Below are 18,764 nucleotides of genomic sequence, written 5' to 3' on the forward strand. Positions count from 1 at the left end.
ACAAATTCATTCATTGTTTTGGAATCCTTTAACTAGTTGATGCGAAAGAAAAGTCCAAGTTGCTGTTTTAATTGAATTTGGATCATTTAGGCTTCAGTAGGTGGTTTCAGTAAAGGGGGTTGACCCCATTCCCCCCATGGAAGTGGTTTAGCCCTTCATAGTGGTATGAGTCCTCCACACTTAGAGATTAATATAAATATAACTTGGGCGTCTGTTGCACTGAGAGTAAAAAACTAGGAGCACCTACAATCACTTGGTCAACCCTCACAGAACTGAGTTTGAACAGAGGAAACGACTTGCGCCAATAACAGTAAGTGACTGCACTGTCATGTATTTTTCATTTTTACGTGTCCTGTCAGTAGGGATTAAGGGTAGAATGATTTGGTGGTTTATCTCAAGGGTAATGGACACTGCAACACATGCTCTAAGCCAGTGTGAAAGTAAGGCCTCTTAGCAAGAGAAACTTTTGTCCAAACAAGGCATGAGGGGGTAGGACCCTTAGACTGTGGGATAATATGCCTGGCTTTGAGAAGCAGAACAATGGTGAGTTGCATAAATGTGGGTAAAAATTTATTTTTTGTGTGAGTTTAGAATGTAAGTAATGCAGTATTTTCATTGATGTTCACTGTAGACTGACGAGTTATTTGAATGAAAGGTTTTATCTTGTCCATCACATCATTTACACAATACACTTAACTGTTGCTATATATAGATGCCTTTCACTGAGAATGTGAGAATGACATTCATGCGTTCTGGCCAGTTTATGCTGAAGGTTTTATATACATGGCCAGATGAGCCCCTACCAACAAGACTGCATATGGGGATTTATCAGACTAAAGAAGAAGAGGGAAAAAAAGAAGAAAATGACAATTTGAGTGAAGGAGCAAGGTGTGAGTGAGATCAAAAAATTGATTTTACTGGATAAAGCGACAAAAGACAAGCAGAGGAGCCATCAGTGCAAAATGTAATATGAACATAATAAACAAATAAAGTAATAAACAAAAGGTTAAAAATGGTGATGATATTCTTGTGCTGGAGGAGGTCTATGCAAAGCACGGACTGGATGCTCCTGTGGGCTTCAGTAGGGAGGCTACAGTGAGCTGCACATGCAAGTGAAGATTAGTAAATGGGTGAACGTGGAAGTGGATTTGTCGTGATTGGTGAACTGGCTGGCGAGTGACGGGCTGGAGGTGTCTGATTGGCTGGACGAGGGTGAATGGGGCTCTATGTGTGTGTTTGGGTGCACTGGGAGAAAGTGCTATGGCAGACCAGTTCATTATGCTGTATAAGTAACCGTACGCACTTCATTTTTTCCAAGATGGGTGAAATGGGGGATCCAGTCCAACTGAAAGAGGAAGGCAACAAACACTTCCAGGCAGGAGAACTTGACAAAGCCACTGAGTGTTATACCAAAGCCCTTAAAGTCTGTAAAGACAACAAAGTGCAGGCCATCATCTACAGAAACAGATCAGCTTGTTTCCTGAGAAAGGTATTATCCAAGACAAACACATCTTAACACCTCCCAATTTAATACTGGTTAACAAAACAACGCAGTTCAGTGTTCACACAGATTAAAATGTATTTATTTTATTTTATTTTTTTACCAATTTTACTTTCAGTCTTAAGCTTGTTCTCTGCTTTTTCATTTTCTGCTCAGGAAAACTATACCAACGCAGCTTCAGATGCCTCCAAAGGTAAATATGTCCTAAAATTAAGGTGTAAACATATATTTAGGTTTTCAATGTTTAAAAAGATTGTACGTTCAAATTCCATTACAACATACTTCTTTGGCGGGACAACAGAGCAGGCTCTCATTGGGTGACTAAAAAGGTGTTTATTTAACTAGTATTCAGCAACAGTTATTTTGCCTCTGAAGCCATAGATGTGGATTCCTCGGATATAAAAGCACTGTACAGACGTTGCCAAGCACTGGAGAAACTGGGGAAACTGGACATGGCCTTCAAGGACGTCCAGAGATGTGCAACACTGGAGCCTAAAAACAAGACCTTTCTGGAAACTCTCAGGAGACTTGGAGCTGAGATCCAACAGAAGGTGAGATCACGTGTCCTATATGAACATACATGAATCAGCATGAGTCATGAATAGCGTACAAAAATGAATGAATAATAATGTATGTATTGACCCTTTTCTTGCCCAGTTGAAGACCACTTTCTCAACAGACTCCAGAGTCCAGGGCATGTTTGACATTCTGCTCAGTGATGAGGCAGATAAAGACAAGAAAGAAAAGGTGCAGCACATTTTTATGTATATGTAACTGCTCCTTCACAGTGTAACAGTCCATGGTTGTTCTTTCACAGTGTAACAGTCCATGGTTGTTCTTTCACAGTGTAACAGTCCATGGTTGTTCTTTCACAGTGTAATCGCCCGTGGTTGTTCTTCCCTTAGGCGGCTAACAACCTTACTGTCCTGGCTCGAGAAGATGCAGGCTCAGAGAGAATCTTCCAGAATAATGGAACAGCTCTGCTCATGAAGCTGCTTGAGACCAGAGAAGTCGAGATGATTCTGGGTGCTGTCCGAACCCTGTCAGGAATGTGCACTGGCCACCGAGCACGGGTGAGCGACACTGCCAGGGTGAAGAACGCCATGGCGAACATCATATATCCCAATATACAATTACGGTGAATGCTTACTTGCTAATGCTTACTCCAAAAGGGTTATATTTTATAACCTTTGAGAGAAGTGTCTTGAAGAACTCTCTTTTATACCATCACTGACTTCCTTGTCCCACTTCTTAAACAAAACACGTTTTTTTTAACTGTTTTTTTTAAATGTATATCTATAGGCCAGTGCTATCATCAACATGGTGGGGGTTGACAAGCTGTGCAGTATTATGGCCATGGACAACGAGGAGATCGCCCTGGCAACCTGCAACTTGTTCCAGTGTGTCTACGACTCCTTAACTGGGGGAGACACCAGAATTTATGGCAAAGAGGAGGCCCTCGTGCTGGGTACGAGAGACATGGATTGAGTTTCGTTTAGTAGATTGTCAACATTAGGTTTGTGGTTAATTTTTGGTTGGGACTTGTAATTTGAAGTCCCACTAGGTGTTGTATGAATAAGGTTAGTTGTATCTGGAGAACTCATTTAGGTGAATATTCTTTTTGGATATGCCTTTGAACAATCTATACAACCTGTTTGATACTGCACATGTTTTCCCCAATACTCAGTGCTGTTTATGGATACAGGATTATCCATAGATATCTCACTTAACAAGTTTTGTCTCTCACTACTGATGCAAAGACACAAACAGGGATCTGAAGACCATTCTGCTTGCACTGCTTGAGATGATTGGCAGTAAGAAGGTGTCAGGACATGGGAGAGACCAGGCTCTCAACCTACTGAGCAAGAATGTGCCCAGGAAGGACAAAAGGAATACTGATAACTCCAAGACCCTGTTCACTATTGATAATGGTCAGCGCAGAAAATTCACTATAATTCTTTAAACGTGAAATACAAAACGATGTGATGAAAGTGAAAAGTCAGCCGGAATTTCTTCTTCTGGATGACGTGAATTAAATCCCATCACCTTGGTGTTGCTCAATATCTACATTTCCTCAACGCAGGCTTGAGAAAGATCCTGAAGGTTTGTGGTCAGATGCCAGATCTGCCCAATCAGTTGCCCCTGACAGAGAACACACAGCTTATTGCTAGCGTGCTCCTGAACAAGCTCTACGATGACCTCCGATGTGATCCTGAGAGGGACAACTTTAGGGATATCTGTGATGACTACATCAAGTGAGTTGGAAAATCTTTGTGTGGAGCTCGTGAGTGGTGCAACAGAGAAGTGTTTGCCCTAGCAACAGGAGATCAGTGAGTTCGAGTACTGATGATGCCACAGTCATCTGTGGCCAGGAGCCTGAGGAAGCAAAAATTGGCATGGGTTTATGTGCATCATGCGTCACAAGGGGGGCATAATACTGTCCTCCCTGATGCTGAAGGAGCCACAGCTTAAAAGATGGCAGTGATTGCCTCAGATAGATTGGCAGCTGTCATGTGACAGGAGAGAATTACCTGATGGGTAGGAATTGGCTATGACTAAAATATAGGGGGGATCTTCCCAATTAAATTGTGACCCTTTATTCATTATTTATCTTCTGACTTTCATTTGCAGGAGTAAGTTTGATCCAAATGATATGGACAAGAACATCCATGCCATCAATGCCCTGTCAGGGCTGCTTCAGGGGCCCTTTGATGTGGGCAACATTATTGTGGGTCGTCAAGGTGTGATGGAGATTATGGTAGCTTTGTGTGGTTCCGAGCGTGAGGTAGACCAGCTAGTGGCTATTGAAGCCATCATCCATGCTTCCACCAAAATGAGCAGAGCTTCCTTCATCATTTCCAATGGAGTTTCTCTGCTCAAGGACATCTACAAGAAGACCAAAAATGAGAAGATCAAGATCAGGGCACTTGTGGTAAGTACTGGAAAACTGTTTGAAGAAATGCTGCTGTTGGACACACGGTCACATAATGTTCTTTACTGTACATATTTCAAATAAATATAATGGTTTCCTTGAAGTTCCAGCAACACAACTTCACATGGCACTAAAAATGTACATTATATTGTGGATAACATTCTAATTACACAATACATTTCATCTGAACATCAAATGCTGTCTAGATATGGCCCGACTACACACTGCCTTTGAAGCAATAGTATTTTGTACCTTTGGGACTTTAGAACAATTGTCTTGGGTACAATAGGGCTTTTGTATCCTCATTCTCCAGGGCTTGTGTAAACTGGGCTCAGCTGGAGGTGATGATTACAGCATGAGGCAATTTGCTGAAGGCTCCACTGAGAAACTGGCCAAACAGTGCAGAAAGTGAGTGTCCTGAAATAATGAGCACAGCCCGTCCTCCCTAGACACGCTTGTGATTTAACGATGGCGTCACCTGATTATATGCGTGATGTAATTCAGATGGTTGTGCAACCCCACCCTTGATGTTCGCACGAGGAAATGGGCAATTGAGGGTTTGGCATATCTGACCAATGATGCCGATGTAAAGGATGACTTTGTTGAAGATGAGCCAGCCATGAAAGCCATGTTTGAGCTTGCCAAGGTAAGAGATAACTGAATAGTACTCGATAATACTAAGGCATTCAGCCTAAGTACTGTTTAAATACTTGATGGCCTAGATTAGATTGACTCATGGATTGTTCCCCCAACTCTCAGATGGAACATTTTTGCTGGAAAATATTTATCTTTTCTTTGTAGTCCAAAGACAAGACCATCCTGTATGCTGTTGCCTGTACACTGGTGAATTGCACCAACAGCTATGACAAGAAGGAGATCATCCCTGAGATGGTGCAGCTGGCCAAGTTCTCCAAGCAGCACGTGCCAGAGCAGCACCCCAAGGTAATGGGGAAAAAATGGCAGATATCAAGATTCCACATGACTTTTACTGATGTGGTGACTGAAACTGAAAGTGCTGCTCACTAGAATCGATGTGTCAGATTGAAGCTTTTCAACTGAAAATGTGTGGTTTTTTTCATCTCTTAATTACTAATTAATTAGAACAGCTTACTTCTGAACCACACTTTCCTTTGAGTGCTTTTTTGATTAAGTGGGTGTATACTCTGACATGCATATTGTTCATTTCAGGACAAGAAGGATTTTATTCAGAAAAGAGTTAAAAAGCTCTTGAAGGCTGGAGTGACATCAGCACTTGCAGTCATGGTCAAAGCTGACAGCTCAGTCCTGACTGATCAAACCAAAGAGATGCTTGCAAGGTCAGACTTCAAACGCTGCTCTGCCCACCTGTTTTGAGGTGATCTGCAGGGCTAGACATAGTCCTTTCATCAACAAGAGTGAATGTTTTGCTCCTTTGCCTCCCACCTCAGGGTCTTCCTGGCCTTGGCAGAAGACGCAAAGGATCGTGGTGCAATTGTTGCCCAAGGCGGTGGAAAGGTAAGAAGAGCAGACATTGGACTTTTAGTCTGATGGGTGTTTATGTGAACCTTGTGCTTGGCCCAGACTCTTGACATAAGGGCTTTGTGTGGCACAGGCTCTAATACCTTTAGCTCTGGAGGGAACTGAAACAGGGAAAATAAAGGCCTCCCATGCACTGGCTAAGATTGCTGCAGTCTCCAATCCTGAGATTGCCTTCCCTGGAGAGAGGGTAAAAGACTCGTACACATTTTTACTCCTATAACTGAAATGTAATTGAGCAGGATTGGTATAAGGACTATTTCTAAAAGCTACAAGGCTACATGTTGTTGTTTACCAACACAGTCTCTCATTCTTTTTCTCTTTACCAGGTATATGAAGTTGTACGTCCCTTGGTTAATCTACTGAACACAGAGAGAGATGGTATCCAAAACTACGAAGCCCTGATGGGACTCACTAATTTCGCTGCCCTGAGTGACAAGCTTCGGTGAGCACTGCATGCTATTTTTAAATGGCAAATAATAATTTCTGACTAAGATATAAAGGCAACCCCTTTAAAATAATGTATTGTCCATATCATGTGCTTGTCTCAGAGTGAAGATCCTGAAGGAGAGAGCTCTTCCAGAGATTGAGAACTACATGTTTGAGGAGCACGACCAAATCCGACAGGCTGCTGTCGAGTGCATGTGTAATCTAGTGTGCTGCAAAGAGGTGAGACACACAAAATGTTGCCCCCTTTTTTTTCCCAAGGCCATATCTTTGTTTTTCATAGCTGTGAAAATGTTTTGGTGTTATCCTGACAGGTTCAGGAGAGGTATCTTGAGGATGGCAATGACAAGCTGAAGCTTCTTGTGCTCCTTTGCGGTGAAGATGATGAGAACATACAGATAGCAGCAGCTGGTGCACTGGCTATGCTCACTGCAGCACAGAAAAAGCTTTCTGTCAAGATGACCAAAGTGGTATGTACCATTACCGTGTGTGTGAGATAAACTGGCTCTTACTACTAAGTTGTCTATCATATGTCAGCATACATATTACACATTACTCTGATGACAAAACATATTTTAGACATTTACTCCACTGTCTAAAATAGTAGAGGCATAAATAAATATATCAACAAGCTTAGTGATTGATTGATATTGTCTTTGAATGTCAGACTGAGCAATGGCTGGAGATCATGCAGAGATTGTGTCTCCATGACAACCCTCAAATCCAACACCGGGGCTTTGTGACTGTGTTCAACATGCTGGATTCTGATGAAGTGGCCAAGAGATTGATTGAAAGCGAGATGCTGGAGATCATGTCCTATTTTGCCAAGCAAGAGGACAACGCCAAGAGGCAGGCGTGCATCGATGCAGCACGGGCCTGTGTGTCCAAAGCCATGGATCTTGGACTTATCAAGCCCTTCACACAATAAGTCAGTGCGAAGCCCTGAAATTAGTAGCGATAAAAAGAGGCCCTCTGAAATTGCTCTACTTTCTGGGAAAGTAGAGCTCTACTTTCTACTCTTTTCCCTCTGTATGTAATAATAATATGACTGGACTGAGAGATATGAATCATTCGTGTGTGTTTCGTAGTTGTTTTTTTTTTTGCTATATGATTTCTGTTTCCATGTGATTTACACTGTACCTTCATGAAAATATAGTTTGTTTGTTTTTTGGCGGGGGAGGAAAGTGTCACTTCTCTCTACATTTGCCATTCAACGTTACATATTTCTACTGAATTTATCATTATATGGGCTGGTTTCTCAGACATGGACTAAACCAGTCTTGGACAAAACTGCTATGATTCTTTATTCTAAAAAGATTAAAGCTTAATCTGGGTCTGAACTATTTGAAACCGCATTCGAAAGCGGAACCCATACACTCCCTACTTCGTCGGTATCCACCCCGTTTAATACCGTCACCGAAGTTGAGCGGCACGCGCATGCGCAGTGGCACTTCGCTTCTTTTATGACTCCCGCTGGCCGCCTCCCGGGTTTGAGCAACAAGGAGCAAATGTGAATATTTGAAATAAAAACGCAATTTTATGTGCGCTCGTTTTTTTTGTTTTAAAAAGAAATATCCTACTCCAAAAAACAATGGCGGTCAACTTTGGCAAAATCGTCGTTGGAATATATGTGGAGATAAAACGAAGTGATGGTAAGTTATCGTGTGGCTGCTAAATAGCTAGCTAGCTTTAGCTAACTTAGTGTTAGGAGCTAAGATAAGGTAAGCTAAGCGATCGCTGTAGCGTAATGTAACCCTTTGAGGTTGCCTTGGCTACTAATGCTAGCGGTTAGCCAAATCTTCACCGGTTACACTGCTTCTGCCAGTGCCACTCTGTTGCTCTGGTAACTAACGACCTATTATGACAACACAATGGTTAACTAGCTGTAGCGTTACCCCGAACAAACCGCTAGACGGGACAGGTACGTGAGCTTATTTAACGAGAGATGGCCACAGTAAAACCTGGTGAAGATTCGCACCCAGCAGTTTGGCATCTCGGTGCCTTGAATTAAAAACACTACTTGACTTGTAGCTAGCTGTCACTGAGCTCTTGCAAATTTAAAATAGCTTCTTGACTTTAGAAAACTAACGTTACTAAACTTAGGATAACTCATTTGTCGTTACTTCTTAAGCATAAAGTTAGCTTGCTATAGTTAAGCCTTTTAAAATGGAAAGATTTCGCTCCCGTTAGTAGTCTAACCCACTGAACGACAAACATGATATCTTATTTAAACTGCATATTTGCTATGCTAACCAACAAACCTTAAGATAGATATTCAATTTTTTTACTCGTTAGATTTTTAAAATCTAACTATCTTAGCTATCCAGAGAAGTTCTAACTAGCTAGGTGATTCAGCCTGTTGTTGTTGCGGTATTGCCTAGTTAAGTATCATCTATCTGTACCAAATTGTACGTAATATTATTTAGGTTAGCGTTAGGTAACTTAACCGTCAGATAGCTAACATTAGCTAAGGTGTTTGTCATACCATCCGTTTTTTTGCCCGGCTTGTCCCTAAAGGAGGTATTACTAAAATCACCTTCAGGATTTTTACTTATTTAATGTAAACTAATTAGCCTCTTTGTTGACAATACCTTAGACGGTTTTATGTAACTACTCAATACTGTATGAAGATCATAAGTTATGACGACTCGTGTGTTATTTCATAAAGCACGATTCATTGTAGTTTCTGGGAAATTTAAGCATGTCACTTTAAATAAAACCTGTTGTCTATCATCATTAAATATGCATCATTATTGCTGTTTACAGAATAAGTTCAGAAGTGTTCTGTATTTAACTCTGTGTCTTTTCATGACTGCACAGTTGCACATAATCCAACAGGTACCTTGTTCTTAGCAACCCCTCTTCCTTCTTGTGAAGTTTCTGTATTGTTTGCAAAACGTTTGGTGGTGGCTTCCCCTTTGAACAAATGAGAATACAGGTACAGCCAAACCTGCTCCTGTTAATAATACCTTTGAGTAGGGCAGGTCTCATAAAGAAAACATATCGAAATTGCAAAACTTTCAACACTATTGATATGATTTCGGTAAAAGTTGTTTTACTGGTGTAAAAAGGAACAGCCCATTTGACCTTTTCTTGTTCTGAATAAACAAAGTTGCAACCTCTTAATCATTTGAGGGTGTGAGCTTTGCGCTACTAGGTGACACATCCTCATTTTAAGCCAGTGTAGAACTGGTTAGATTACTGTTGTTACTGTTATTGTCACTATTAAATAACAGCCTAAGCCAAGAAAGAAATGAGTCTAGATGAGGAACACAGATACATGGCTGTTTCCACTCTGTGGTCCACTGGGACATTTCTGCAGTGAATAGTACAACTTCAGAAATGTCCTGTGAACAGGAGCTTTGCATGTCACACTTTTGACTCTGCGAGATCAGGTTGTAGCTCTCCATCTGAGAAGAGGAGACGGGGAAGGACTCAGCGAGGGAACTTTTTGGTCCAGGCTGCACAGAGAGCCTTTCGGCTTGGGAACGTCCCGGATACAACGAGCCCTGAGCGTAGATCTCACGCCAAGTTCTATCGTTGCAGGCCGAATTCACCAGGCCATGGTGACCTCTTTAAACAAAGACAATGAAAGTGTTACGGTGGAGTGGATAGAAAATGGAGACACGAAAGGAAAAGAGGTAAGCCCGTCCTCAGTAACGTATGAGAGGACAGTGGCAGCATCGAGAGGGTACAGTGACATCTGCTTCTTGCATTCAGACAGACGGGATGTGAATTGGACATTCTATTACTCATTGATGGATATCTTATTCACGATTTTACTGTATAAATTATCTCTATAACTGCTACCACATCTGCACCATCACTTGTGGAAAATGCAAGCTGTGTTCTACCAGCCAACTCGCAGGATAAACAGTAATTTGGTAAAAACACAAACACACAAAAAGAACATTTTATCATGTCAATGTTTATCTGCATCCATGTTTTATGTGTTTCACATGCAAAGAAAACTCCATTTACTGTTCAGATAAATATCTTAGATTTTCTTGTCGGGCTCAAGCCTTTTGCACAGTACTGTATGTGGAATGGATATTTTCTCCTTTGGACCTGAAAGGAGTCAACTGGTTGATCATTTTTAAAGGTGCAGTTCTACTTCTGGAACAGACTGATGGATGTTTGTGCTCTTTCTTCTGGAACAGATTGATCTGGAGTGTATATTTTCACTGAACCCAAACTTTGCTCCAGAGGAGGAGATTTCCTTGAGCCCTATAACACCACCCCCTCCCACACCCAGTTCTGTTAAGGTCAACAAGATCTCTAAGGTTAGTACAAGATATCCAAACAGTATACTTGGAAAGGCACCATATGGCCTAGCGGTATCTAAGAGCCCATTTGAAGGTTTCGTTCTACATCACAGTCGTACCTGCTGGTTCTTGAAAACTGTTGAGCTATAATACATGTAGCAGGGTTTATAAATGGGTTCATAAGATATTTTTTTAATGATTTTTATTATTGTTATTTTTCTATTTGTAACTTTTTACCTGGGTTGGGGAAGCAAACAGTATGATTCTTGCCTTTTAGCTTGAGAAGTATTTAGTTTTTCTAACGCGAGCCTTGCTGCTGTGTAGAATCGTAGAACAATTGCCCCTGGAAAGGCTGAGGTGCTGTCCAGAGACAATAGAGGTACGTGCTCCTCAATGCTCAAGCACAGACATGTCACCTTGGGAAGGTTAAGCAGTACTGCCTTGTCTGTTTATAAGAGCGTGCCTGTGTGGTGTTTGTCTACTTGCTAGTGTTCACCTTTTATTTTTGTTTTCGATTTGTTTGTTTGCTTCACTGTCAGTCGGCTCAACCCGGGTACGGCCAGGCCAGCAGCAGCAACAGCCGGACTTGGCCCCTCCCCCGCCCACTCAGCAGCCGGCCCCGCCCGCGCAGACCCAAACCCAGCAGAGCCAGCAACAGCAGAACGGTACGCCACATGCACTCAGCCCATCTGCTCTCAGGACTATGCCACTGGACAGGGCTGCAGCACAGGCCTGCCCTCTGGCAGACTATGCCTGACATTCAGTGGCTTTGTGATGGTGATGTCGCTGTTAGGCACGTTCGTAGTTATGTCAGCGATGTAGGTTAGGGCAGGCCCACGGCACAGCTCCCGATGTGGCAGCTCGTGTCGCGTTTTGACGATTAAGTCTCTGTCGCTTCAATGTCACTGGATCAGTGAACTCATTGACCTTTAATTAGTTTCCAGTCGGTATAAAGAACAAATGCCAGAGCACTTTTGTAAGTCGCCATGGATAAGAGCGTGTGTTAAGTGGCATAGATTTGACCAGGCTTGTAAGAGAGGCCTGTGTGCTGGCCGTGCTGTGCGGCCGCTCGGAGGCAGAGAAGGGGAAAAGGTGGTTTCCCAGAGGAAGCGGCCCATCCTGAGTGGGGCTTGCCTGATGATCGTGTCGTGTTGTTTGTCAGCGAGGAGGAAGTCCAACTGTGTGAAGGAGGTGGAGAAGCTTCAGGAGAAGCGGGAGCGGCGGAGACTGCAGCAGCAGGAGCTGAGGGAGAAGAGAGCACAGGTAAGCGCCGCCCTTACACACTCAGCCTGCTCCTCGTCACTCACGGTTGGTCTGAGCCTTGGGCTTGGAGGAGGTGATCCTACATTAATGCATGAAGGAACCTTTTCCCAAAGTGACGGTGCTCTTCTCGCTGTCACGGCCGCCATCCCCGTCTGTCTGCACTGTCTCATAGGTTGTTGTGTTAATGTTGTGTTAATGTCTATTTTCTTTTGAAGGAGGTTGATACTACAGTCCCCAATTATGAAATAATACAGATGATCAGAGACTTCAGAGCAAGCCTGGAGTACAGGCCACTAACCGCCACTGATTTGGTAAGAATGGCTTGAAACTGAAACGTTTTCTATCTATTTATTTCTTTAATGAGGTAACTGCAGTGAGGTTTGCCTGAACTGTCTATTGGATAAATTTTGCTTTGCTTAAATTTGTTTTTCCATCCAGTTAAAACATTTTATTTATTTATCTGTTTTGCAATACTGTTTGTAGTACTGTTTTTGTAGTACTTTTTGTAATACTGGCAGATTGAAGAGCACCGGATATGTGTTTGTGTGAGGAAGCGGCCTGTAAACAAAAAAGGTAACGGACACCTTATGTTTGTTTGTTTGTTTATTTGATGTTTAGTTATTTTTGACACTCTGCTGATGTATATTAACTGCTCACTTACACAGATGCTCGTCTGACGGATGGGTTGGTATAGAACGGGAGGACCTACGGTATCTGACGTTGTTCTTTTGCTTTGTCCCCCCGTTTTGCGAACCTCCGTTTTCTCTCTTGTAGAACTTGCCGCAAAGGAGCTGGATGTGATCACCATCCCCAGTAAAGACGTGGTGATGGTGCACGAGCCCAAGCAGAAGGTGGACCTGACCCGTTTCCTGGAGAACCAGACGTTTCGCTTTGATTATGCCTTTGACGATAGTTCGACCAACGAAATGGTGTACAGGTGACGCCCTGTCCGCAGCTGCTTGTTGGCGGCGCCGGGAAACCTCCCTTGGTTGTAGGTGGAGACTGTGTTGTGATGTGTCGAGCTGTTGTGTGCAGGTTTACAGCGAGACCCCTGGTGGAAACCATCTTTGAGAGAGGAATGGCTACATGCTTTGCTTACGGCCAAACAGGAAGCGGAAAAACACATGTGAGGATGTGTGTGTGTGTGTGTGTGTGTGTGTGTGTGTGTACGCGCGCACGCGCCTGTGTCTGTCTGTCTATCATATCTCTCTTATCAGCAGTAAGAGTCCCTTATTGGATGAGGCTCAACAGAAAGAATCATGCTGTATTTGATATATTTGTGTTTACTCTGTGCCATTGGTCGTACATTTTGGACATGAAATTTACATTGATGTTTGTTTGTTCGCTTTTTTAAAGACCATGGGTGGAGATTTTTCAGGAAAGAACCAGGACTGTTCTAAAGGAATCTATGCATTAGCAGGTAAGCCTTGCTCGTCACTGTTGCTGGGGTTCGAAACCACAATCCTTCTGTTCTCATAATTCAGCCTGTTCATTTGTTCTTGGCGTGCACAGCTCGAGATGTTTTCCTCATGCTGAAGAAGCCGAACTATAAGAAGCTCGAGCTTCAGGTCTACGCAACCTTCTTTGAAATCTACAGCGGAAAGGCAAGTGGCGTGAGCGCGCGCCGGCTCCCCCCCAGAGTAAAAGTGTGCTTAGCGGCTGCAGAGAGGCATAGAGTGACGCATGTTACACGTCCGCTGGCCAAGGCGCTAACCTTGCATGGCCGTTGGTGCCCAGGTGTTCGACCTGCTGAATCGGAAGGCCAAGCTGCGTGTGCTGGAGGACGGCAAACAGCAGGTGCAGGTGGTTGGGCTGCAGGAGCGCGAGGTTCGCTGCACCGAAGACGTGCTCAAGCTCATCGAGGTCGGGAACAGCTGCAGGTAAAGCAGACCCTGTCCTCTTTCTCCAGAATTCACCGTAGCTGGTGAGAAGGGGTCTTCACCCCACCCCATCAAGGAGGTCAGGGTTAGGTGTGACCTTCGCTCCACTCTCCTACTCAGAACATCGGGCCAGACTTCAGCCAACGCGCACTCATCTCGGAGTCACGCCGTCTTCCAGATCATTCTGCGGAGGAAAGGGAAGATGCACGGCAAGTTCTCGCTGATTGACCTTGCGGGCAACGAGCGCGGGGCAGACACGTCCAGTGCTGACCGGCAGACACGTCTGGAGGGAGCGGAGATCAACAAGAGCCTGCTTGCACTGAAGGTCAGAGGGCACGCGTCCAGCCAGAGAGCACCCACACCACCCACCCATGTTCAGAAGCTTCTTTACACAAACAATAGTTTACCCAGTAATGGGGGTTTGTGTTCGTGTGTATGTGTGTGAGAGAGGCATCTTCAATGAAGGTGTTTGTGAGAGTTGTTATCCTCATTAAAGCTTGCTCAGTAAAGTGGCCGGTATGCCCTCTCAACCAGGAGTGTATCAGAGCCCTGGGGCGGAACCAAGCACACACACCGTTCAGGGCCAGCAAGCTCACCCAGGTGCTCCGAGACTCTTTCATCGGGGAGAACTCCAGGACATGCATGGTAAATGGCCATGCTGTGGTCCACACACACACAGAACTCTTCAAACGCCCTCGACTTGTTCATCACGGCAGCGAACAGCAGGTCTGATAGTGGCGTTGCTTTTCCCGTCCAGATTGCTACGATCTCTCCCGGAATGGCTTCCTGTGAGAACACTCTGAATACGCTACGATACGCCAACAGGTAGGATCATGGCTGGTGTCCACCTCCCTCCGTGTTTCCTAATCCTGCTGGGGGAGGCATGCTTGTTTTTTGGAATGTTTTAGTCCTTCTGCCGTCCAGTCAGATGCTGTATTATGGTATAGTGAAGGATTTTATAGATGTTTAAGGTTTAACTTAAAGATGATGTTAAAGTAAATGTGAATATGAAAGGCAGGCGAGAGAGAGAGCCAGGTGCTTGTCCACAGTGCTGTGAGCCATCTATACTGAGGTGGGCGCACAATGGCAAAATGCTTAGACTCTCTCATTAGCCTGCTCAGGTAAATTTGAGGTGAGTTAAAGACAACTTATTTAGGGGGAATTGTGGGAATGAACGTTTACTAGGCTCAAGTTGAAATATTTAGTCTTTACCTCTGCAGGGCGGATATCTCCTGGTTCTACTTCTACCTGCTTTCTCTTCTTTTTTCTTGCTTTTCTTTTGGCTGCTCCAGAGTAAAGGAGTTTGGGATTAGTCCCTCAGACATCCCGTTCTCTCAAGGGGCAGGAAGTCGCTCGGACCTCTCCCCCGCCTACGAGTATGAGCCCACGCGCCCGTCTGTCCAGCGTCCTGTCCGCCGTACAGGCACACACACACCGTAAACTTCCTGCTTAGCTCCTGCTGTCTGCTTTTGTCCCGTGATGCATTAGGAGGGTCTCGTGCACACCCGTATCGCCCCCTACTGCCTTTTCAGTTTGCTTTCCTTTCATTCTCTAACCCCAGGCATGCATGCTGTGTCTGTGCTGTTGTCGTTGTGGTTGCATCCACTGTTGGCTTAAGTAGACATACGAGGCCGAGCACAGGCATGTGCCGGCCTGCTAGGGGAGGGCCGCTCTGATGTGAAGCACCTGCCTCGGATAATCCTGTGCTTCCTTCTAAAACTGCAGTGAGAGAACGAGTGCGGTCAGAAACGCACTGCTGGGTGGTTGATCTCCAGCTGTGAGAGAGGCACTGGTGGACAGTCCTTTTGTTGTGTGAATTGGTAACATCGATGTGGGATAGCTTGGGTCCATTGTAATGACACCATATGCAGACAGATTGATGTGAGAACCACTATATTAAATTATTGGTGAAGGGGCATTTCTGTTTTTTTGTTGTGTTTTTGTTGTGCGTCTCTGCTTGTGATTCAGGATTGAAATCGGGCTCTAATGTGAGCCCAGCACCGTGCTTTCTGTGCATGGTGTCATTTACGAGTGGCGGTCAGCATCACAGGGCCAGTAGATGTAAATGCTCTCTTGCTGTGCCCGCAGAGTGAAGGAGCTGACCGTGGACCCCAACGCCGTGGCGGAGGGCGTCCGGCCCAACGCCAACGCCCTCACCCAGCTGGACATCATGGACGAGGAGTGGGAGCTGAGCAGCTCTCCTCAGAGAGTCGACCTCAAGCTGCTGTGTGAACAGAACGTAAGGAAGAAGGCTTAGGCTAGACTCTAGCACGTCTGTATTGAACTTGTCCAAGTGTCGGACCTGCATGCTAGCGTAAGGTGACGGAGGTGATGGTGGTGTAATGAGTGGTGCTGTCGGACAGGAAGAGGAGGTGTCCCCACAGCTCTTCACGTTCCATGAGGCTGTGTCCCAGCTGGTGGAGATGGAGGACCAGCTACTGGAAGACCACAGGGCTGTGTTCCAGGTGATGCCCGTACACCCACCTCTTATCCTGGGGCGGCCTGCGTGTGGTCCAGCCTAGATAGACCCAGGTTCACAGACAAGCTACTGGACTGTGGCGGATTGTTTCCTTGTTTATTTTAGCAAAAGGTTATGTTATATAATGGGTACTAAACCTACAATAGCTTTAGGATTTAGTACCAGACTAGGTCCAAGTCTAGGAAGTCTAACCTTAGTGATTTTATTTAAATTTGGTTAGTTACCACAGTCACCTGTGCATCATAAAATAGATATCAAAGTTCATATATAATCATATGACCAAACAAAATTGTAGCCTAAATAAATTATTCAGATGGCTATAATACACCTGACCCAAGGAATAGCAGCAGTTTAGTATTCATTAAGGACATACCTAGGAGTGCTACGCTCATACAGTGGGCTGATTTGCTAGGTTGATAAGCTAATATGGCCGAAATATCTGAACCCGGGTGCTTGTGGACACAAAAGACGTGCGATGTCCGAGCTTTTATAGGCTAAACTCACATCTACATTTGAACGAGAGCTTTGTTTTATTTAACAGTGCTGTATTAGGTTTTTACAAATTATCTAGCTCTGTTATTACTAAACACAGTATATCTTAAGATTAGAATGGATGTAGCCGAACATTGTTTGACCCGACCTACACACACCTGCTGCGCTGTGGTTATGTTCAGTGAAGATACAGAAAGAATAAAATGGGTAGAGCCTGACTGGTCCTTCATGCTGGTGCCACTGTGGTGGTGCGTGCAGGAGTCATTCAGGTGGCTGGAGGATGAGAAGGTTCTTCTGGAGATGACGGAAGAGGTGGACTACGACGTAGACTCGTACTCCTCCCAGCTCGAGCAGATTCTTGACCAAAAGATTGAGGTTCTGTTTGAGCTCAGAGGTAACCCGCTCCCTCCTGTCTGTCAGCGTTCCACCTGACTGCTTTGATATGTGGAACTGAGGCTCACACTTTACACAGCTGTTGTTCATAATGGGCAGTTATGCACGTTACTAAATGTTGTTTTGCGTGCGTTTGTCGGCTTTCATTCCACAGATAAAGTGAGGTCATTCCGCTCCGCCCTCCAGGAGGAGGAGCAAGCCAGTAAGCAGATCAATCCCAAGAGACCTCGTGCGCTGTAGGATGGGACTGGGGTCATAGGTGCGACTGCTCCACACTTCGTGCTCTATAACAGTTTTGGCACAACAGACCAATAATGGGAATGAGGGTCTGTGCTAGACAACCTACTACTGTTCAGAAGGGTTCAGAACTTCTGAACTAGGATTTCCCTTTCTTTGGATCACCTGTGGAATACTTGACATTTGATCATTGGTTGCATTCATTTACTGGACTGCTTTAGAGTGGCCAGATTTTCAAGTGATTCCTGAGACTAACGGCCTTCAGGCACTGATCTATAACTCAATCGTCCAGTGTATAATTTTAGTGAACAATACTGAAGATCAGCAGGTGTCTTAAGACTGCTTGAATAATCAATTACTTATAAATCAAAATACATGTCACTACATTACACAGTAAGACAGTAACTCGTTTTTGTTGGAGGTTATGATGAAGTGAAGTTCTAGTGTAGACTTGGGAAATGTTTTTTTTTTTAATTTTTTTTTATTTGTAATTTCAGTATATTTATTTACTTCTAGTTAAATGCCTGCTGAAGACATGGCCTACTCTTCTAGCATTCTTTCCACTTACTGTTTGAAGCTGTTCTAGAGTGTATGTTTGCCCTTTCACCTTGCCAGCACGTTGGCCTGTTTTCTCTGGGCTCTGGTGTTAAAACAAGTTTATTCTGTTATCTCCCATTGGAGGATGTATCTAATTTATAGTGTTTTAGTCCCACTGTTTATTTTGAACAAGTATTTGAAGTCAATGTTCTGAAGGACGTGTCTGCTGCGCTGTGGTGGGAGCGTGTGAACTGGGGGGTGTCTACGATGTTCTTTAGGAGGTGCTGATTGACTGGCCTGCTGGTAACTCCATCCCTTTCCATAACAGCCCATTTCTTTTTTTAAAAATTCTGACAAAGCATTCCTATCACTGTTATCTGCATTTACCGCTTTCAAAATTTGGACAAAGATGGAAAAGTAGGACAAGTGCTATTACAGTGCACACCACTCACCTACAGGTGATGTTTCACTCATAGTACCAAATTCAATGCTGGCTAAATAAAGAATGATTTGACAAGTCGTGTTATTTTTTGGGGGGTGTGGAAAAATGTTATTTGGTAACATGTTACAAAACCCGGGTGACCTCTTCTTTGGTAACGGATGCTGCTAAACCTGCGTTATTTCTCATCTCTCTAGTACTACAGGCACGACTGACGGAAACTGGTGACCCAGGCTCACTGCAGCCCATCACTAGATATCAGCAGGGCTACCTTAGAATACAGGCACCTGGACACACAGATGAGAGCCTTTATATTAAAAGAAGTCTGTTTGTTTTTGTACTCAGTTCTGGTTCATTTTGCTTAACCTTTTGTTAAGTAGCTGT

At 44.2% G+C, this 18,764-nt stretch overlaps 2 protein-coding genes across 3 annotated transcripts; both read left to right on the plus strand.

The window, feature by feature from the left end:
• The first annotated feature begins 197 nt into the window (after positions 1-197).
• On the plus strand, positions 198-7,572 carry unc45b (unc-45 myosin chaperone B). The gene is made up of 20 exons (XM_027014346.2): positions 198-310; positions 1,319-1,489; positions 1,658-1,694; positions 1,877-2,052; positions 2,159-2,248; positions 2,407-2,574; positions 2,804-2,969; positions 3,262-3,432; positions 3,585-3,756; positions 4,133-4,433; positions 4,747-4,841; positions 4,938-5,079; positions 5,235-5,375; positions 5,622-5,749; positions 5,861-5,927; positions 6,025-6,138; positions 6,278-6,393; positions 6,500-6,617; positions 6,710-6,865; positions 7,063-7,572. Exons 2-20 carry the CDS (start codon positions 1,319-1,321, stop codon positions 7,321-7,323), a joined length of 2,790 nt encoding a protein of 929 aa, XP_026870147.2. The 5' UTR covers positions 198-310; the 3' UTR covers positions 7,324-7,572.
• A 392-nt stretch (positions 7,573-7,964) lies between these two features.
• On the plus strand, positions 7,965-18,458 carry kif2a (kinesin family member 2A). Of its 2 annotated transcripts, XM_027014347.2 has the most exons (21): positions 7,965-8,047; positions 9,942-10,036; positions 10,556-10,678; positions 10,985-11,039; positions 11,200-11,325; positions 11,823-11,923; positions 12,139-12,234; positions 12,442-12,496; positions 12,698-12,860; positions 12,959-13,049; positions 13,280-13,343; positions 13,436-13,527; positions 13,661-13,803; positions 13,924-14,128; positions 14,338-14,448; positions 14,561-14,628; positions 15,096-15,179; positions 15,892-16,042; positions 16,167-16,268; positions 17,033-17,168; positions 17,322-18,458. In XM_027014347.2, exons 1-21 carry the CDS (start codon positions 7,987-7,989, stop codon positions 17,405-17,407), a joined length of 2,208 nt encoding a protein of 735 aa, XP_026870148.2. In that variant the 5' UTR covers positions 7,965-7,986; the 3' UTR covers positions 17,408-18,458. The 2 variants fall into 2 exon arrangements, with proteins under 2 accessions (XP_026870148.2, XP_026870149.2); XM_027014348.2 differs by lacking the exon at positions 15,096-15,179.
• The last annotated feature ends 306 nt before the right edge of the window (positions 18,459-18,764 follow it).

Source organism: Electrophorus electricus, chromosome 23, assembly GCF_013358815.1.
Source record: "Electrophorus electricus isolate fEleEle1 chromosome 23, fEleEle1.pri, whole genome shotgun sequence".
Lineage (NCBI taxonomy): Eukaryota > Metazoa > Chordata > Actinopteri > Gymnotiformes > Gymnotidae > Electrophorus > Electrophorus electricus.

Excerpts from the sequence above, each read along its gene's own strand:
- unc45b (XM_027014346.2), top strand. The coding sequence starts at position 1,319 with ATGGGTGAAATGGGGGATCCAGTCCAACTGAAAGAGGAAGGCAACAAA. Across the intron at positions 5,080-5,234 it reads CCATGTTTGAGCTTGCCAAG|TCCAAAGACAAGACCATCCT; the intron begins GTAAGAGATAAC and ends TTTTCTTTGTAG. Across the intron at positions 5,376-5,621 it reads TGCCAGAGCAGCACCCCAAG|GACAAGAAGGATTTTATTCA; the intron begins GTAATGGGGAAA and ends TGTTCATTTCAG.
- kif2a (XM_027014347.2), top strand. The coding sequence starts at position 7,987 with ATGGCGGTCAACTTTGGCAAAATCGTCGTTGGAATATATGTGGAGATA. Across the intron at positions 11,924-12,138 it reads TGAGGGAGAAGAGAGCACAG|GAGGTTGATACTACAGTCCC; the intron begins GTAAGCGCCGCC and ends TTTCTTTTGAAG. Across the intron at positions 14,449-14,560 it reads AGAACTCCAGGACATGCATG|ATTGCTACGATCTCTCCCGG; the intron begins GTAAATGGCCAT and ends TTTCCCGTCCAG.